This window comes from Colossoma macropomum, unplaced genomic scaffold, assembly GCF_904425465.1.
Source record: "Colossoma macropomum unplaced genomic scaffold, Colossoma_macropomum, whole genome shotgun sequence".
Classification (NCBI taxonomy): domain Eukaryota; kingdom Metazoa; phylum Chordata; class Actinopteri; order Characiformes; family Serrasalmidae; genus Colossoma; species Colossoma macropomum.
Window position 1 is genome coordinate 956,934 of NW_023495014.1, and position 17,300 is coordinate 974,233.

General features: G+C 39.7%; 1 protein-coding gene across 2 annotated transcripts; it reads right to left on the reverse strand.

The window, feature by feature from the left end:
• Positions 1–678: 678 nt before the first annotated feature.
• Positions 679–11,859, reverse strand: ccnt2b (cyclin T2b). Of its 2 annotated transcripts, XM_036561080.1 has the most exons (9): positions 11,653–11,859; positions 10,931–11,012; positions 10,630–10,758; positions 9,313–9,373; positions 8,906–8,968; positions 8,530–8,575; positions 3,593–3,756; positions 3,408–3,478; positions 679–3,288 (listed from the first exon to the last, which is right to left on the reverse strand). In XM_036561080.1, exons 1-9 carry the CDS (start codon positions 11,808–11,810, stop codon positions 2,302–2,304), a joined length of 1,761 nt encoding a protein of 586 aa, XP_036416973.1. In that variant the 5' UTR covers positions 11,811–11,859; the 3' UTR covers positions 679–2,301. The 2 variants fall into 2 exon arrangements, 1 of the variants encoding a protein (XP_036416973.1); XR_005006404.1 differs by lacking the exons at positions 679–3,288; positions 3,408–3,478 and having other exon boundaries at positions 3,647–3,756; positions 8,216–8,575.
• Positions 11,860–17,300: the final 5,441 nt, after the last annotated feature.

Below are 17,300 nucleotides of genomic sequence, written 5' to 3' on the forward strand. Positions count from 1 at the left end.
TTTTTGTAGCACTATGCCTATTGTCCACTTGCCCAAAAAAATCGGACTTTACCTTTTCACATCAAAAGAAGGTCAAAATAAAATTCACTCACAAGTACCCCCCCCCCATGATATAAAAACCAAAGACCCAGGAAAGTGGTCATCCAGACAAAATATCAAGTTTGGAACAGAGGCTTCCAATAAATGGAACAGGAGAGAAAATAAGGGGACACTGAGGGAAAATTTTGCTTCCCATGTTACCCTGTAGTATTTCCCCTCTTCTAAGAGAGCAAAAAAAAAAATCTTTTATTTAGCAGAGAAGCTCAACAAGGTACATTAAGAATGGGAAAAAACAAAAAGATGTTCAGGAATTAGGTACCAGATAAGGAGTGAGAAACGGTAATCAATGAGCTGTCCATAATTTGATGTGCTACATAATTTTGAGCAATTCCCAGCCCGCACTGGCTTAACCCAGATTAAGAAAATGAAGCCCCTCATAAGCATCAAAGTGCCTTCATGATTATGTAAGTCATGTCACTCTGACTTTCAACTGCTACTTAATTTAATGACCCAGATAAGTGAAAACCTTTAGACAATTTCCAGTATATAAAAGTGTAGCCTTCCTTTACAAGTACAAGCCCAATGTTTGAAAGATTGCAGAACAGATCAGCATTTACCACATAAAAGACAGACTCCATATTGTTTTCCATGGTGTTTTATTAGGTAATTGTCCAACATCTCCATCACTTTTTGACTCAAATTCAAGGCTATTACAAAAGAACTGTGGCATTGAAGGGGAGAAAATAAAAAAAAAAATAAAATAAAATAAAACAAAAAAAAAAAAACTTCACAGCGAAGAAAACAAACCTTCTCCCGAAGCACTGCAACTGTATGCATTACACTGAGGCACTGCCTTTGGCGTTGAGCTACTGGTCCCTTGGGGGAGCTGGGGAAAGTTCCACCTTTTAACCTGATTTGAGGACAGTTTTGCAGTTCTGTAACACTGACAGATTTCGGTAAGGGAAGCTGGTCCTGCATCAGTATTAACTGGCGACTTCTGCTATGAGCTCAAAGCTACTGTGTAAGTGAAAGCTGATCTGAGGCCAGTTCATGCAATCACCATCTGAAGAAAAATGGGGCACAGCAGCCCTTCACCGTGACCATGAGGAAGCACTCAGACTGGATGTGTGCAGACAATATGGTGCAATCTTGGATGGAGGCTGTGGACCAGTTTCTGGGCCACTGATCTTAGGCAAATGCACACAAATGACATCTACCCAACAGGGATTTTCAGTCTAATGTCTGACCCCAGCAGGTCGCTCAAAATCCACAGAGAAAAAAGGTGGCTTCTAAGAGAAGCACTCAAATGTGGTCACCACCGCAAGGACCTAAAATCTGTAAAACTACAATACCCATGGTCCTCTCCGGATCATCCCACCCAGAATTTGCTCGCTTCCACGTCAGTTTAAAGGGCTATGAGGTAGGAGGGCAGGGAGAAGAAAGGAAAAAAAATTAAAATAATCTTAAAACAAGACCCCAAGGCCCAAGGAACCGTACGCTAGACTGAAGGGAGACGCCATTAACAAAAACAATGGCCATCACTTCATCACTACAGAGGTAAAGGCAGGAGATGTCAGAGCTGTAGCATGTTTAACTAGGGGGTTCTTCATTTTCTTTGCTTTCAAGGATTTGAGAAAGAGGACGCTAGGTTCAGGAGTTCCTACTGCCAGAATCACCAACGTTCTACATTCCCACATAGATATGTTTATAGATGTAATGTTACACATTTAAGCATCTCCAAACCTGAGCATTATGAGAATTATATTCTGACATAGATAGAACTTTTAAACAGAAGGGAAATAAAAGAAGAGCGAACAGTTATCTGCTCCTCCGATACATAAACAGTCAGCAAAATCTTTCCAAAATTCATCCCTTTGATTTGAAAAGAATCAAGTATACAGTACAAACACTTACAGAACCATTTCATTGACGATTTGTCTCTATTCTTGTAATCTGCCGTTCTTCTGCTGCTACAGCCAGAATGGAAACGGAATTACAGTACACATGGATTTCACAGGCTGTTCATCTCATAGGAAGCTTTAAAACTGTGAATATACTGTTTACATACAACTACATTTTCCACTGTTTTCCTTTTTTTCTTTTTTAGAGTAGAGCAACATAGCATGGTTAAATTAAGGTGTGAATATGAAATGTAACGGACTGCTTGATCCTAACATAAAATAGTTCTTTTTAAAAAAATCTTTTTTTGCAATTTTTTTCACATAAAACAATCTTTTGTGTTTCGTTTTCTGTGTTTGTGAGTTAATAGTTCATGTTGTGTGCATTGAGCAGGGAGTCGAGCATGTTGAACGTGTCCGTGTAGTCCATGTGTTGCCCGTTCAGGCACAGCGAGGCTCCTCCCTCTGCGCTCTGCCCCTCCCCTTGCCTCCTGTCAATCTTTCCTAACTGGGCGTGGCCCAGGGCTTGGCTCACAGGCAAGGGGGCAGGGGCAGAGTGGGTCTTGGAGGAGCGGTGGGCTTTGTGGTGACCGCTATGCGTGTGAGCATGAGCATGCGCATGTGTGTGACCGTGCGAGGCGTCATGTTTGGGCGCTCGGTGGGACGAGTGCTCCCTGTGTTTCTCTCGGCTGGACCGAGGGCTGTGTCTACTCTTACCGCTGCTACCTCCACCACTCTCCGACACTTTAATCTTCATCTTAAGCTCCTCCTGACTCGCGCTGCCGTTCTCCACTGAGGTAGAGGAGGATGAAGGGTGGCGGCGCTTCAATGAGCCACTCTTTGCCGCCCGTTCTTGCCCAGGCTGGTTGTATTTGGCCCGTGATGATGAGGACGAGGATGACAACAATGCTGCCGATGAAGACGAAGCCGCAGCCTCAGGCAGCAGGTGCGAGTGTTTGTGGTGCAATTCGCTCTCCTCGGTGTGTCTACGGCGCTGCAGGAGCTCAGCAGCCTGCTTCTCGCGGTACTTCTCCAGAGAGAGTTTATTGGTGGCCACTGGGGCTGGGCAGTGGCTGTGCTTGCCAATGGCCGCCCCTTGTAGGCTCAGGTACGCGTCAGGCTGCTGGCTGCTCTGGCCCACGAAGCCATAGGAGGAGGTCAAGTTCGACAAGCCATTAAGGGAGAGAGGGCCACCATCCAACTGGAATGAGGTGGAGGGTTCTGAGTACATACCCCCCAAGATGTCAGTCTTGTTGTCCACTACTAGGCTTTCCTGGCTCATAGCAGGAACCTGGAAGGATGCATCCACTGGCTGGCTATCTGTTTTTGACCTCTTTGCAGCTTGTGTGGCCTAAAACAAACACACAAAAGGCATTACAAACTACAGACCTGAATGCTTTAAGCTTGTGCCAAACAATTTTCCCCCCTCTCTCGTAATCCCGTGCCACACGTGATTAGATGCTTACTTACCCGCCAGTTTCTGATTCTTTTCAACCTGCTGGGTGTTTTCTCCAAAATCTGTAAAAACTCATGTGTTAATTCTGAAAGAGAAATGGAAAGAGAGACTGTTCAAAGAGTGCCAACTTTGCTGGGATAAGACTACACAAGTTTATTGTGAGACGAATATCTAGGGAAACACAATAGAGAAGACTCACGGTCCAGTAGTTGCAAGGTGACTGTAGAGTCCAGATACTCCCACCAGTGTTTTCCATCAGATGAGATGGGGATCTCCCAGTTGGACCATTTGCAGGCCAGGTGGATACATACACATGCCACCACTGTGGGCTTGTACTGCAGACAGAATGTGGTCAGGTGCAGACTGCAAGAAAGACAAAGAAAGACACAGACAGAGAAAGACAGAGGGAATAATCATTTAGCATATATTCAAGGCAACATACGTTAAAATAAACCAATTAAATAATCGTAATGTAAACCTAACTCATTTCAAATGACATTCTTCTAAGCCAATGGTTCTCAAGGTCTTTAGGGACCCAAGATAGTTCACATTTTTGCTCTATCCCTGTGTGCAAGTTGGGTTGGAGCACAAATGTGGATTGTCTGGGGGTCCCCGAGGACTGATTTGAAGACTGCTGCTCTAAATAACATCTGTGATATTGGTGAAATCAAAATTAGTCTGACACCAGACTAATAGAGGTGACCACAGCAGGTTGTAGATAAATGGCTGCAGTAGCTGTGTGGGGAGCTGGTACAAGCACCCAAATGAATTATATACATTCAGCCTCCAAACACCCAAGTATACAGAAATACCTTTTGGTAGTCAATTTTGTGAACAGTAATCAGACCAGAAAAATTACTTTCCAAAACAAACACTGAGCAATCTCATCTGCACAGTAAATTCAGTGATGCAATCTCACTGTAATATGTTGACAATTACTCACGCTTTTTAAATCATCTATCTCTACCAAGATCTGACCAAAGATATTTAGTTATTTATCATGACTGTATGCAAACTGCAGTTGCGACCAGTGAGGTGCCTCGGAGAGGGACAAACACATTTCTCTATGTATTTATGTCCCTTAAATTCCAGTTCCCATATTGTAGGTTAAAGACAATATACACCGGTCACTTCATTAAGTACACTCTCTTGTTTCAACACTCATTGTCCATTTAAACAGCTCTGCTTACCATATAGGTTGCAGTTTTTCTGTTACAGACTGTAGTCCATCTGTTTCTCTGGATACGCTGTCGTGAGCGTTTATACTTGTGCGCTGGTATGTGTGCGTCACCCTTCACACCAATTCTATTTGTCATATCAAATTTGTGCTCTCAGACAGTCGACATTGCTCTCACTGTTATAACGTCCACTATATGGACAAATATATTGGGACACCTACACATTACACCCACAGAAGCTTTTATGACATCCAATTCTAAACCCATAGACATTAATATGGAGTTGGTCCCCCGTTGCAGCTATAACAGCCTCCACTCTTCTGGGAAGCTTTCTACAAGATTTTCACAATCTCTGTTCTAGTTCATCCCAAACATGTTCGATGGGGTTGAGGTCAGGGCTCTGTGCGAGCGAGTCAGGTTCTTCCACACCAAACCCACCCAGCCATGCCTTTATGGAGATCGCTTTGTGCACTGGGGCTCAGTCATGCTGGAACAGAAAAGGTTCTTCCCCAAACTGTTCCCACAAAGTTGGAAGCACAGAACTGTCCGAAATGTCTTGGTCTGCTGAAGCACTGAGATTTCCCTTCACTAGACCACTCAGGGCCAAGCCCTGAAAAACAAGCCCATATCATTATCCCTCCTCCACCAAACAAAACTATACTTGGCACAATGCAGTCAAGCAGGTATCATTCTCCTGGAATTCGCCAAACCCAGACTTGTCCAACGGACTGCCAGATAGAAAAGTACGATTCATCACTCCACAGAATGTGTTTCCACTGCTCCAGAGTCCAGTGTCGGCATGCTGTATACCACTCCCCAGTTAATCTTTCTTCAACTTCATCCATGTACGTCTAACTCTCAACTGAACCTACGCCGTGGATTCGACATAAAGCATAAATTGGTCTTTAGTGTGTGTTGTGCTGGTATGAGAGGGTCAGACACAGCAGTGCTGCTAAAGTTTTTAAATACCTCAGTGTCACTGCTGGACTGAGACCGCTGATGAAAAACTAGAGGATGACCAACACAAATTGTGCAGCAACAGATGAGCCGTTATCTCTGACTTTAATCTACAGTGTAGACCAACAAATAGTGTCTAATAGAGTGGACAGTGAGTGGACACAGTGTTTAAAAACTCCAACAGCACTATTGTGTATGATCCACTCGTACCAGCGCAACACGCTTGTACCACCACCACCCAAATAATAACTGCTATGTGGTGGTCCTGTGGGGTTCTAGCCATTGGTAAAAAGAGGCTAACAAATTATGCAGAGATGGACTACAGTCTATAACTCTACACTTAGAAAGTGCACCTATACGGTAAGTGGAGCTCATAAAATGGATGACGAGTGTAGATACAAGTCGGTGTAATGAATTGGCTGATCGGTGTATACAACACAAGCAGTACACACTGAAATACTCGTCATCTGCATCTGCTGAAGGGCTGGCCCGCCTAATTTAAATACTCAAGTACTCGTTCGTAATGTTTCTACTTACTATTTGAAAGCTCAAAAACTTTTTTTTCATGAGTAAAGGCCTTTACACAGAACGAGTTATTGTTTATATAAAGAAAATGATAGCTGAATCCATCATAAATTCAAGCCAAGCATCTACATCATTTCATCTCAGCGCAGAAGTGGGAAACAAAATCAAAATTAAATTACTGGACAGTAAGAAAAGTTCTCAGTGCAAAGTTTGCTGTAAGAGACTTGTATACCAAGGAGGTGCATCACAAATATGTATGCATAGTGATTTGAGTACCACAATGCATCCAATCCCCACTGCCTCCATCACGTAACCACTCTGGGGGGAAGCATTAGTTCTTTTCCCTCTTTCTTTTCTACGTAAACTGTTTTACAGCATGTTTAAGACTTGTTAGCACAAACAGCACATCTGTTTTGACGAAATCAAACATTTTTACTGTATCTTCCACACACTGTTAGTATGGTGCAGAAGCTATGCTTAAACTACTTCAAGATCACCACATTTTAGTGAATTACACTGAACACAGTTTAGAACGCTATAGGAAGTAGAAGTCTGTGATTTGACTGGATCTCTACAAAGTTTATATACTTCACTCACACACAAGTGAGGGAAAAAAACTGAACTGAAAACTTTAAACTTAAAAAAAAATGAAAAAGAAAAAACACTTTGAAAACGAGTATTCGAGTACTCATTCAGAAACATCAAGTATTTGAGGCCTGTAAACTGCTGTTTGGGCCAACCATAGTCTGTAGTTTTCCTATCTGTGCATTCTTAAACAGATCCAATGAGGGACTGCTCTATTCACTTTCAGGAGATACTCAGGGGGAAAAAAAGTAGCATGCACAACTGTTAGTTTGTTGGCGTACTATTAACGTTAGTGTATTTCTAGATTCACGAAAATTATGTGCAACACAATATATTTTTCCCCACTAGCACGTTATTTAACCACGCATATGGATAAAAAAATATACATATAGAACATAGCGTTGCCAGTTTATTAGATACACTTCTCTGGTACTATGTGCTTCCTTTGGCTTGAAGGAACAGCCTGGGTATAAATTCTACAAGGCATCATGCACGTTGTCAGGAATGTTCCTAAGCCCATGTACTATGTAGAAACTGTGTTGCAAAGCTGCTGCAAATGTTGAACAGCTTCTTCCATCTTATCCTGAAGACCAGCGTTCATATTCAGAAACTGCACACCGAAGCAATGAAAGCCACTTTCCTAGAACCATTTGGTGACAACTATTACTTTGTGATACAATGCATTTATAATGCTGGAGTGTGGATAAACTATCCATGAACAGAAGAACCTGGTCAGCTACGATGTCCAGAAGTTTAATGGTTATGAAGGGTCCGATACCCATTATGTCAGGAAAACATTCCCACGCTGTCGCACTGCCACCACTTGTACTGTGGACACCAAACAGGATGGCTCTAGAGTCTAGACTCATGTTGCTTGTGCCAAACTACGATCCTTCCACTGGTTTGATGCAAAAAGAAACCTAGTTTCATCAATCCAGGCAATCCATACTCCTCAAGTGGCTTTTTGTTCTTTGTTGACAGCAAGCGATGTGGTCTTCAGCTATTACAGCCCAGTTGGTACAAAATCTGGCAAGTGGTGGATTCAGAGAGGACAATCTTCACACCAATGTTGAATCTGGATGTTATTTGCTTGGTTGGGGCCCATGTGTCTACTTGCATGATTCTTGCCATACTCTTTCGACTCCTGTTTTCATCCAAAAGATCACCCATTTCTTTTTTTTTCCACACAGTTATGGGTAAACCCTTGAAACAAATATGCTCAAAAAGCTGAGGATGACAGCTGCTTCTGAGATGTTAGTTGCCGCTAGACATGCTGCTTCTACCTTGACATGTCCAGTCATAAAGATCTCGTTTTTCCTCATTCCAACGCTAGAAACACCAATTTGCCTAATTGATATCACAAGACCTACAACTCGTCGGAATGTACAATTTACGTGAAGATCATGGGATGTACTTAATGAACTGGCAACTCCATGCATAGTTTTAGCTTAATTTTAGGGCATTATTTTGGTTTAACATTACCATCTTTAATACATAAAACTCTTTTTTTGACTAAATCATATCAATAAATAACTTAGAAAAAAAAGATTAAAAGAACTGCATGTTTTTGTACTTACCATCACAGTCTCTAAGTTTACACCCTTGCAACCTTTAGCTGATATTCAGGCTACCAATTGAGTCATTAGACCTATGCACTCTCAACCAAGCAATATTCAGGAGCACCGCTACACTTCACACTGTGCATTCAACCTTCCGCGCCAACACTGGGCCCTCGTACAATACACCGCACTGCACCGGGCAGCAGGGCGCCCCGAAAGGGGCGACCCCACGCCCTGGCGCAAGAGGGCGTTGGACACGAGAAGGAGAACCCTGCAGAACAGGAAGCTATAGGGTGCCATGGCAGTGCAATAAATACGGTCAGGGTAACAACCTGTTGGTAGCCATGAAATAGGACGTCTGGGCCAAGTCCTTGCTCGCTGTGTAGACAGAAGAGAGAGAGAGAAAGCCATCAGGACATGCTAACTAGGTGGTAACAATTCAGCCTGGATTCTGGCCATTTGTTTCATGTCCAATCTGTACAAAGAAAAACTTTAATAATATACTGCATTAAAAATATTCACCATACTGTTATGCCCTACATTTGAAAAAAACTGATTTAATATTTATGCAATAATAATTTAATATTCAGTAAAATGAAGCATATTTGCAGTTTTAGCAGAAACAGAGAGCTAGACAATGACACTGAAAGATAAAATGATATAGGGAGAGTGAAATTAAGTGTTTAGAGCAAAGGTGGAAGCATCTACCTCGCACTAGTTGGGAACATCTCACAACATCTGTGTGTGGATGCTCTATAGTAATCTCAAACCCTGAAATGAAATACATCATTAGTTAAGGTTACAGAGAAAACAGACATCCTTAGAACTCACCAGGACATATAGCATTACCTGCACAAAAAAGGATTAAACTATAAACTGAACAAGCTAACGCACATAATATAGATTATGCTCAAGATCTAGCACAGTTGTATTTCCAGGTATAACCTCCTCATGTAAAAATGCCAACACCATAACTATATTGATTGATTAGATTAAACTATATAACAGCAAAGGTTCAAACGATGTTAAGTATGTATCAAATACGATTTAAATAAATGTCCAAATGCTATCAGTCAGCCAAATGTTTGCATGCAGGCAGAGTTCTCTGGACTTACCAAGTGTCTGCAGCACTATAGTTTCTAGCAGCACCAGCTCTTGGGCTTGTTGGAGGTATGCCTGCAGTCCAACAGACAACTGTTACCTTACGCACCATGATTGTCACCTCGGCTTATGTACAACAAATTAGGGGTGGGCAATATGACTACATTTATAGTTATCACACTTTTCTGAGCATCTCATGTGTATTTCGTTACAAAGAGTTTAATGCCATGCAGTATGAGAACAGCTAAAAACAAAAGAGTTCTTTTCTCTCTGTTTCAACTTAAGCCTCACTCGAGCTGAATTAATTTTACCAAAGGAGGTCTGATAACGTAATTAGTATGTGATCTGACTGGCCGATTTGTTCGGAATAAAGGATGTGTGTAATTTCCCCAAATATACTGGATCAAAACATCATTGTGTAAACATTTACCTCAGCATTATGCAACAAGCGTCACACTTCCGAACAATAACATGCCAAAACATGACATTGGATGAGGGAGGAGACTTTACATTTCATTTCAGCGTGGGATGATTAAGTGATGGTACGTTATCAGAGCATGTTTGGTAGTATAAACTGACGTGCTGCTGATTTCAGTAGTCTTGAGCTTGAGGATTAAGTAATTGGGTCAAATCAAGCTCCATTTAGCTGTTAGCCTTGTCTTCAGGTTGCAGTAAAAATATTTTTTACTACTCAGTTTTGTTATTATATTACTGTGATGTAGACTCGAACAGAACTACTATCACTGAGGAAGCTCTGAGTTCAGCAAATTATCGAAGGTAATTCACTCTGGAATTATTACTTAGCAGACCTGTTAAAACTATAGGCATGGCAAACTCATACTGAATTAAAGTCACAGATCTCAGACCCAGTAATCACAAAAACTACAGCACCTCCCCAGGCCAAACTAATGCAACTCGAACAGGGCTTTAGTATTGCAATGCTTAACATGCATCATGGAAATTTCTGAAGTATCATAAGGTTATATTTTTGCCATACTGCCAACCCCTAAAACAAATGCCCATATATATTCTGACCATCTACAGTAGTAAATAAACACGTTCAACCAAAGCTTACATAAATCAGTGACCAATTAATCTGAGAAATTGATTTGCTCTTTGATACACATCACTGCCATTTCTGTGCAATGAACGAGCAGATTCTCCTGCGACAAAATCAATAACTCTGTACAGCTCAGGCCAGCAGATTGGCAGCACAGCTGATCGTTTTTTGCAGAGTCATTTGCCATGGGACCAGCCAGTGACTCAGCTCTGTGCTCTTAACAAAAAAAGAAAAAGCACGTTACCCACCAGGCCTCCCCTGCAATACTCACATTGCTATTGGTATCCAGTGGAGGTTCTTGTGGGTTAAGACAGGCGTGTGCCACTTTAATGACATGTTCAAGTTTCCTGGGTTGCTCTTCTACTTTAGCAGCCAAAAATAGAGTGGTAGGAGAGATGATCTGCGAGAAGAGAAACAACGTGTTACAACAGCCAACACAGTCTGCACCTAGGGTCAATGTAGTTCAACGTGTGTTCTCACGGCTTTAAACGTTTACACAAAAATGGCATCTCTTAAATAAAAGGGGCTGTGGTTTAGCTCTAAACAGGCATGAGACGACAAACGACACTTACGTTTCGATGGAACTTCGTGAAGGAATTCAGCATATAAAACCTGTGCATATAGACGATTGCGGTGTTAATCGTAAGCTGGGAGCTGTGGGGAGACGCTAAGGAAAACAGAAAACAGCTTATGTCGCAACATTAGCTTAGTTCTGAGACCCAGCCAACGTTAGCCATATTTTTAGCTAGCACAAAAACACGAGGCGTTAACAGAGACTGGAAAAAAAGCCACTTGCTAACACTTCCACGGCGTTTCAACAACTTATATCGCGAATGTGAAGCTTAATAAACACTAGTGAACTATCATGCCTATATTCGACAGCACAAAAACATAGGAATGTCAGGTAAACGCTAACAAGCTATTAATAATGTGACTAGCTCTACTCCCCGCGGTAGCTAGCTTAGCGTTAGCTGAGCTAGGTTAACATTAGCAAGTCCTTGGCTCGAGCTAGCGTTAGCTAAACCGCTTCCTTCTCCCTTTGTACCAAACTCGTCAGTTCTCGCACATTTTAACAATTTAAATATAACGAAGTTAGACAATATCCATGTATTTAACTCTGTAATATCGTTTTAGTTTAAAACAGAAGACTATGCCCGTCAAACCAGCCACTTTATTCGTATAATTACGCGGCTGCCAGGGCCATGAGTCTAGTTCAGCAAGCTAGCTAACGTTAACCGGCTGGCTAACACCGTCCATCAACATCTCGCCCTTTAGGGTCGGTTCAAATGGATACACGTTGAGTCGCTGGCCCATGTCTTGGATTAGATTCGCAGCTTGCTGTCGGTAAGACAGTTCCCGGTCTGGCTCGATTCCACAGCGACGGGACGGCGAGTTTTCTATTTGCTCTCGATTGAAAAGCCATTTCGTGGAGCCCCGGTTCACCACCGCCATGTTCGTCCCGACGCTGCTCGGCTCCTTCCGCTCCTATCAGCACATGATGTGGAGCTGCTGAGAGCTGGTCACACCGCCGCCTAGAGCTCGGAGAAAACGGGCTGGCCCAAACCTAAGGACACTTACAGCTGCACCAAAATGATGTGGACATTCGTGCCGTACTTACAGGGGAACTCCACCTATGTTTCAAAATCTCTGCATAATTAAATGGTTAACATGTCAACAAAATCATGCTTAGTGGTTTGGTGTGAAATGCTTCGTCAAAAGAAACTTACTGTGAATTGTTCGCAGTGGCGGTGATAGGAACCAGACGTCTGAGGAGTTTAACGCCTCTGAGAGCTCCCTCACAGAAAGTTATTGCATGAAATGTGATAACTGAACACTCTCCGATGTCCGAGACATTTTTACGGTAGTTGTGTTACAAAATTTTGGTCTAAAACGTATTTTAACCAGTTTATTTTAATCCATTCATGGTAAAGGGACACATGGAAGGTGTTCTAAGGTAAATACATCCCCAAACAAAGCTTCCGTTTTTTTCAGATTGACCATTATTTTACCAGCATCAGCATTACACATATAAATTTGCATTGTATACACCGGGACCCCTATCCTTCCTATCACCACCACCGTAAAGAAATCTGTAAGTCTCTCTACAAATGAAATATTTCACATCAAACCACTCTAAATGTCTTTGTTTATGTCTTAACCACTGAATTATACAGACATTTGGAAAAAAAAATGAGGAAATTCCCCTTCAAAAAGGTTTAAAGGATACTTTAAAGGAAACATTTAACCATTACTACATATGTTATAAATATGGCTATTTACCTCTTAGAACAGTGCTGCAGTAGGCTCTAAGGCAAGATTTCTTTATTTCAAGACTAGAAAAAACACCCTCTGATGAAGTATTTTGGTGAATACTTCATAGGTGTCAAAAGGCCTAAATGGTAATCTGATCAGACTGCGGGTGATGGAGTGGGAGCATAGGTATACTGATATATGTGGAATTCTTTTGTTTTGCTCACAGACAAAAACATGAAAAACGAGCCAAGACAATAGAAAGTCATTCAAGGGATAAAAGTTTAGTTATATGGAAGCCCATTTGCGCCACGAGAAATAATATATAGCCATTTAGTAAGTCATAGTAATGAGAAAGTTTTCCAGAATTGTGACATCTCATAATAATGACTTAGTGTCTCATAATAATTAGAAAGTTTCTCATAATTATGACTTAATATCTCATGATAATGACTTACCTTCTCATAATGATGAGAAATGTTCTCAATTATAAGAAAGTAAGTCATGATTATGAGATATTAAGTTAATTATGAGATGTTAAAAATCAATTATAAGAAAATAAGTCATAATTATGAGATTGAATCTCATTATTATGAGATACTATATCATGATTGTGAAAAAGTCATAATTATGAGATGCTGAGTCAAAACTGAGATAGTACACCATAATTATAAAATTGAAAGTCATAATTATGATATAGCACGTCATTACTATGAGATACTAAGTCATAATTATGAGATAGTACGTCATAGTTATGAGATGCTGAGTCAAAACTATGAGATAATATGTCATAATTATGAGATTGTAAGTCATAATAATGACATTGTAAATATTATAAGATGCAAAGTTATTTATGAGATACTAAGTCATAATTATGAGATACTAAGTCATTATGACTTAGTATCTCATAATTATGACTTAGTGTTTCATAATAGTGACTAACAATGTCACTATTGTGACTTACAATGCTAAGTCAACATTATTATGCCTTACTAAATGGCTATATATGTTTTCCAATGGCAGAAACAGGCCTTTACATTGTTATTGTGTCCCTTGTGTGTCACGTCTGGAGTGTAACTTAAATAAAACTCAAGACCCATCACTTAGCAACAATTGGAAGCCACTTTTCAGCTCTTTAGCAGCACATGTGGATATATTTTGGGTAACTTTTGAACAATACCTGACAGAGTAAAGGGTGTTGTTTTCTACCCATCTCCAAAACAAACAAAAAAAGCCTGACTAGTGTTATAGTATTGTAGTATTTAGTATACTGGTTTTGAGACTGTAAACTAGTGTTCCTTGACTCGTTTCAATCTGAACCTCATTTGGACTCATCTTGTCCCGATCGCAGGGTAAGGTGGGCACAGAAGTTGTTATTGAGATCAGCCGAGTGCGATGCCTCTATCTGAGGTAACTGGAAGCTGAATTCTTATTGATTATCAACAAAACCAGAATAAAACAGTCCTTTCTCTGCATCAGGGGTTCCCAAACTTTTGCAACTCACAGCCCACAGCAAAACTTCTGCGGATTTGGATGCTGTTTTCTTTTTCTTATCACTTTTACAATGGCTGATTAAGCGTAGTTTATGTGTAGTACATGTACATTTATATTTCAAGATAGGTTTATATAACTGATCCTCTTTTGTTTATTTACATTCATCCTTGATATATTAATATTTGTAGTATTTGTGCTTGTCATTGTGTGAATGAGTGTAAAACCTTTAAAATCAATAAACAAAACTTAAAAAAAAAAGCTTCTGCAGATTTAACTGATGGTTTTTCTGATTCACCTGATGAAAAGGCTGATTTGGCAGCTACTGAGTGCTGGATGTCAGGATGAAGAAAGGAAACCTGCAAACTGAGTTCTGCCTCAGTTCAACAGGTTTAGATACATATTCAGTAGGTTTAGTCTCTGAGTGATGGTGTGAATTGTTGCGTTTAGAAGCTTCATTTGAAAAGACACCAGAGCAAACAGCACAGAACGGCAGTCACTTCCAGTTCTGCATGTGAAGCCCAGTATAAACATAACTAGCTTGCATTTTGCCAGAACAGTCAAAGAGCTTGATATGAATATGATGATTTATTTTTACAAAAAATAAACAACATTTGTCATATTTAAGATTACGTTTGATTAAATGTTTGTATTGTAATGAATGTTTGCATTAAAAAAACTGCAGTACCATCACAGCTCACTGGGGGGCTGCAGCTCCCAGGTTGAAAATCATTGATTACACGTTTAAATAAAATCTGTGGGTTGAGGATCTAATTGATCTTTCCCTGATGGTTTATCTGGTATAATTTGTTTGTTGGTGTTCATTGTTTCCAAAATTCCAACATCCCCTGAGAGCAGATCGGAATGTTATTATTAGTGTTTTCATTTTTTAATAAAAATGTAGTTAATATTCAGGTGATTCTGAATAAGGTTTATCAAAGAAACAAATAGAGGAGGGGTCTGAGTACTTCAATGTTCAGTAATGTTGCATTTCTACACATCATCGCTTTCCATCTGGCTGATATCAGCAGAAAAAAATAGCTAGGATATTGGAGGGAAAAATACCTGGAATAGCACACACTCACCTCGTGCAATGTGATGTTATTTGTGCATTTTTTGGGATCAGCCCTATGTTCCCAGGGTCCTTTGCTCCCCCTTGATAATTTTTATGGGAAATGGCTTTATGTTCCCATGTTGCTTCAATCATATTTCCTCAATATAAAATATGAGTAACTTCCACACCTCTGGTATATTTACTAACAAGGTTGAGATGTAGCAGAATAAGTATTCAGAATAAAGAAAGTATGTGTATTCAGTCCAAGTAAAGGCAGTAGGCCTATACAGAATACAATAAAATCAATGCATGGCATGCAGCAATGCTCAGTAGACAAACTCTAAAGAGCACTTCAATTAACAGCTTCTATACAAACACTGCTAGAGCCTGAGTAGACTGATACATCAAGGCCTGTTATTAGTCTCAGCTTTACTGAGCTCTTTTGAGGGATGATCAAAGTAATTATGTCCTCAGTACTGGACAGGTTTGCGATTGATAGGTTTAACATTGATGTTGGACTCAGGAGGCTGTGGGAGCCACAGTGAACTGAAAAAATGTTAAAACTTTTCAGGACTTCATTTAAACAATAAGCAAAATTTTCATGAAACACATTAACATAATTACATGAAGAAAACTGCCCAACAGTAACAGCAAGAGACACTCAAATAGTAAAATGAAAGAAAAATTCCCATGTGCTTTACCAAGATGTATTTTAAACGTATTCTGAGTATGCAACTTTTGTATGTATTGTAACAGAGTATGCTAGGATTTGCTAGGATGCTAGGATGTGCTGGAATTTCTTTTGGCCCCAGAAACAAAGAACCCTGGGAATGTAGAAACCTGGGAACATGAGAGAATAGAATAGGGGATGCTATTTCTTCCTGTAGGGTAGTAGAGTGATTGAGTAGTTTGAACATGATAGCCTACTTTTAGATGTTCATCTTAAGTGAAGTGCTTCAATTAAAAATAGCTCATTTTAAAGCTTAGCAGTGTTAAGAAAAGAAATGTAAGATCGGTATTGAGTCTTATATTCAAGGTTTCAATACTGGTATTCGAAAGAAAAGGTGGTATAGTATGGAAGCATATCAGTATCAAAATTCAAATGAAAATATATTTGTATGCTTGCATTTAAATTTCCTACTCATACATGCAATGTTGAACTCAAAATGATATTTCATTTACACAAAGATTTACATGCTTTATGAGTAGCTTTATTTAAATTAAAATGTATTTTCAGAATGGCATATTCATGCTTAATGTGATTATGCCATAATTTGTCCCCTTGGAATTGTAAAGTTTATGTCTGTGTTTTGAGCAGTTTTGAGATACTGAGCTTCAAAGATTGTGCATTCCTAATAGCAAAACTGATATGTGGAACACGTCTCTTTACGTGAAAGTGACAGACACCAAAATCCTATCATATTTGTAATGAACTTTAATTGGAACAAGTCAGACTTCTAATTCTAAGAACTCACTTAGAATTATGAGGTTCTATCTGGCAAAACATGAAACGAAGCAACGATTTTCAAGGAACACAAACATAAAATTTGTGTTGTAGCAGAGTCAGTTTCATTATCAGATAGTTACAATTAATGCTTTCTATGACATTGTAATGAAATTTATTTTTATTATTTATTTATGTGTCATGACATTGATTTCTTGTTTTAGAACAAATAATTTCTTATTAGTTTCTTATTCAAAAAATCATTGCAGATTAAGTACAAAAGTCAGTTCTAAATATTTTGTCCAGTGCAGAGATCAGTTTCAGGTAGAAACCATTAGTTTCCTTTAGGTTAGACAGCAACAGCTACTGTAGCAAACTGTCCCAGCAAGTAAGCGTTGTCGGTCAGTTTAAAGGCAGTGTGAGGTTTTGTTTTATATCAGACATTTTGACTCTAATGAGCCAAAATGTCTTATTTTGGGAGAAAGAAAAAGAAAAGATGGATGAATGAATGAAATTAATGTTTATATTGTAATTAAGAGCCTATCAATTCAAATGGACACCATTTAACTACCTTTAAGGCTTAATATCTATAACATTTAAGACAACAAGACTTTTTAAAGATGATAGGCAGAGTTTCAGCAACATGTTTTCATGTTTCATAAAGTTTTATAAACTTTTCCTGCAGTCACTGAGAAGCAGAATC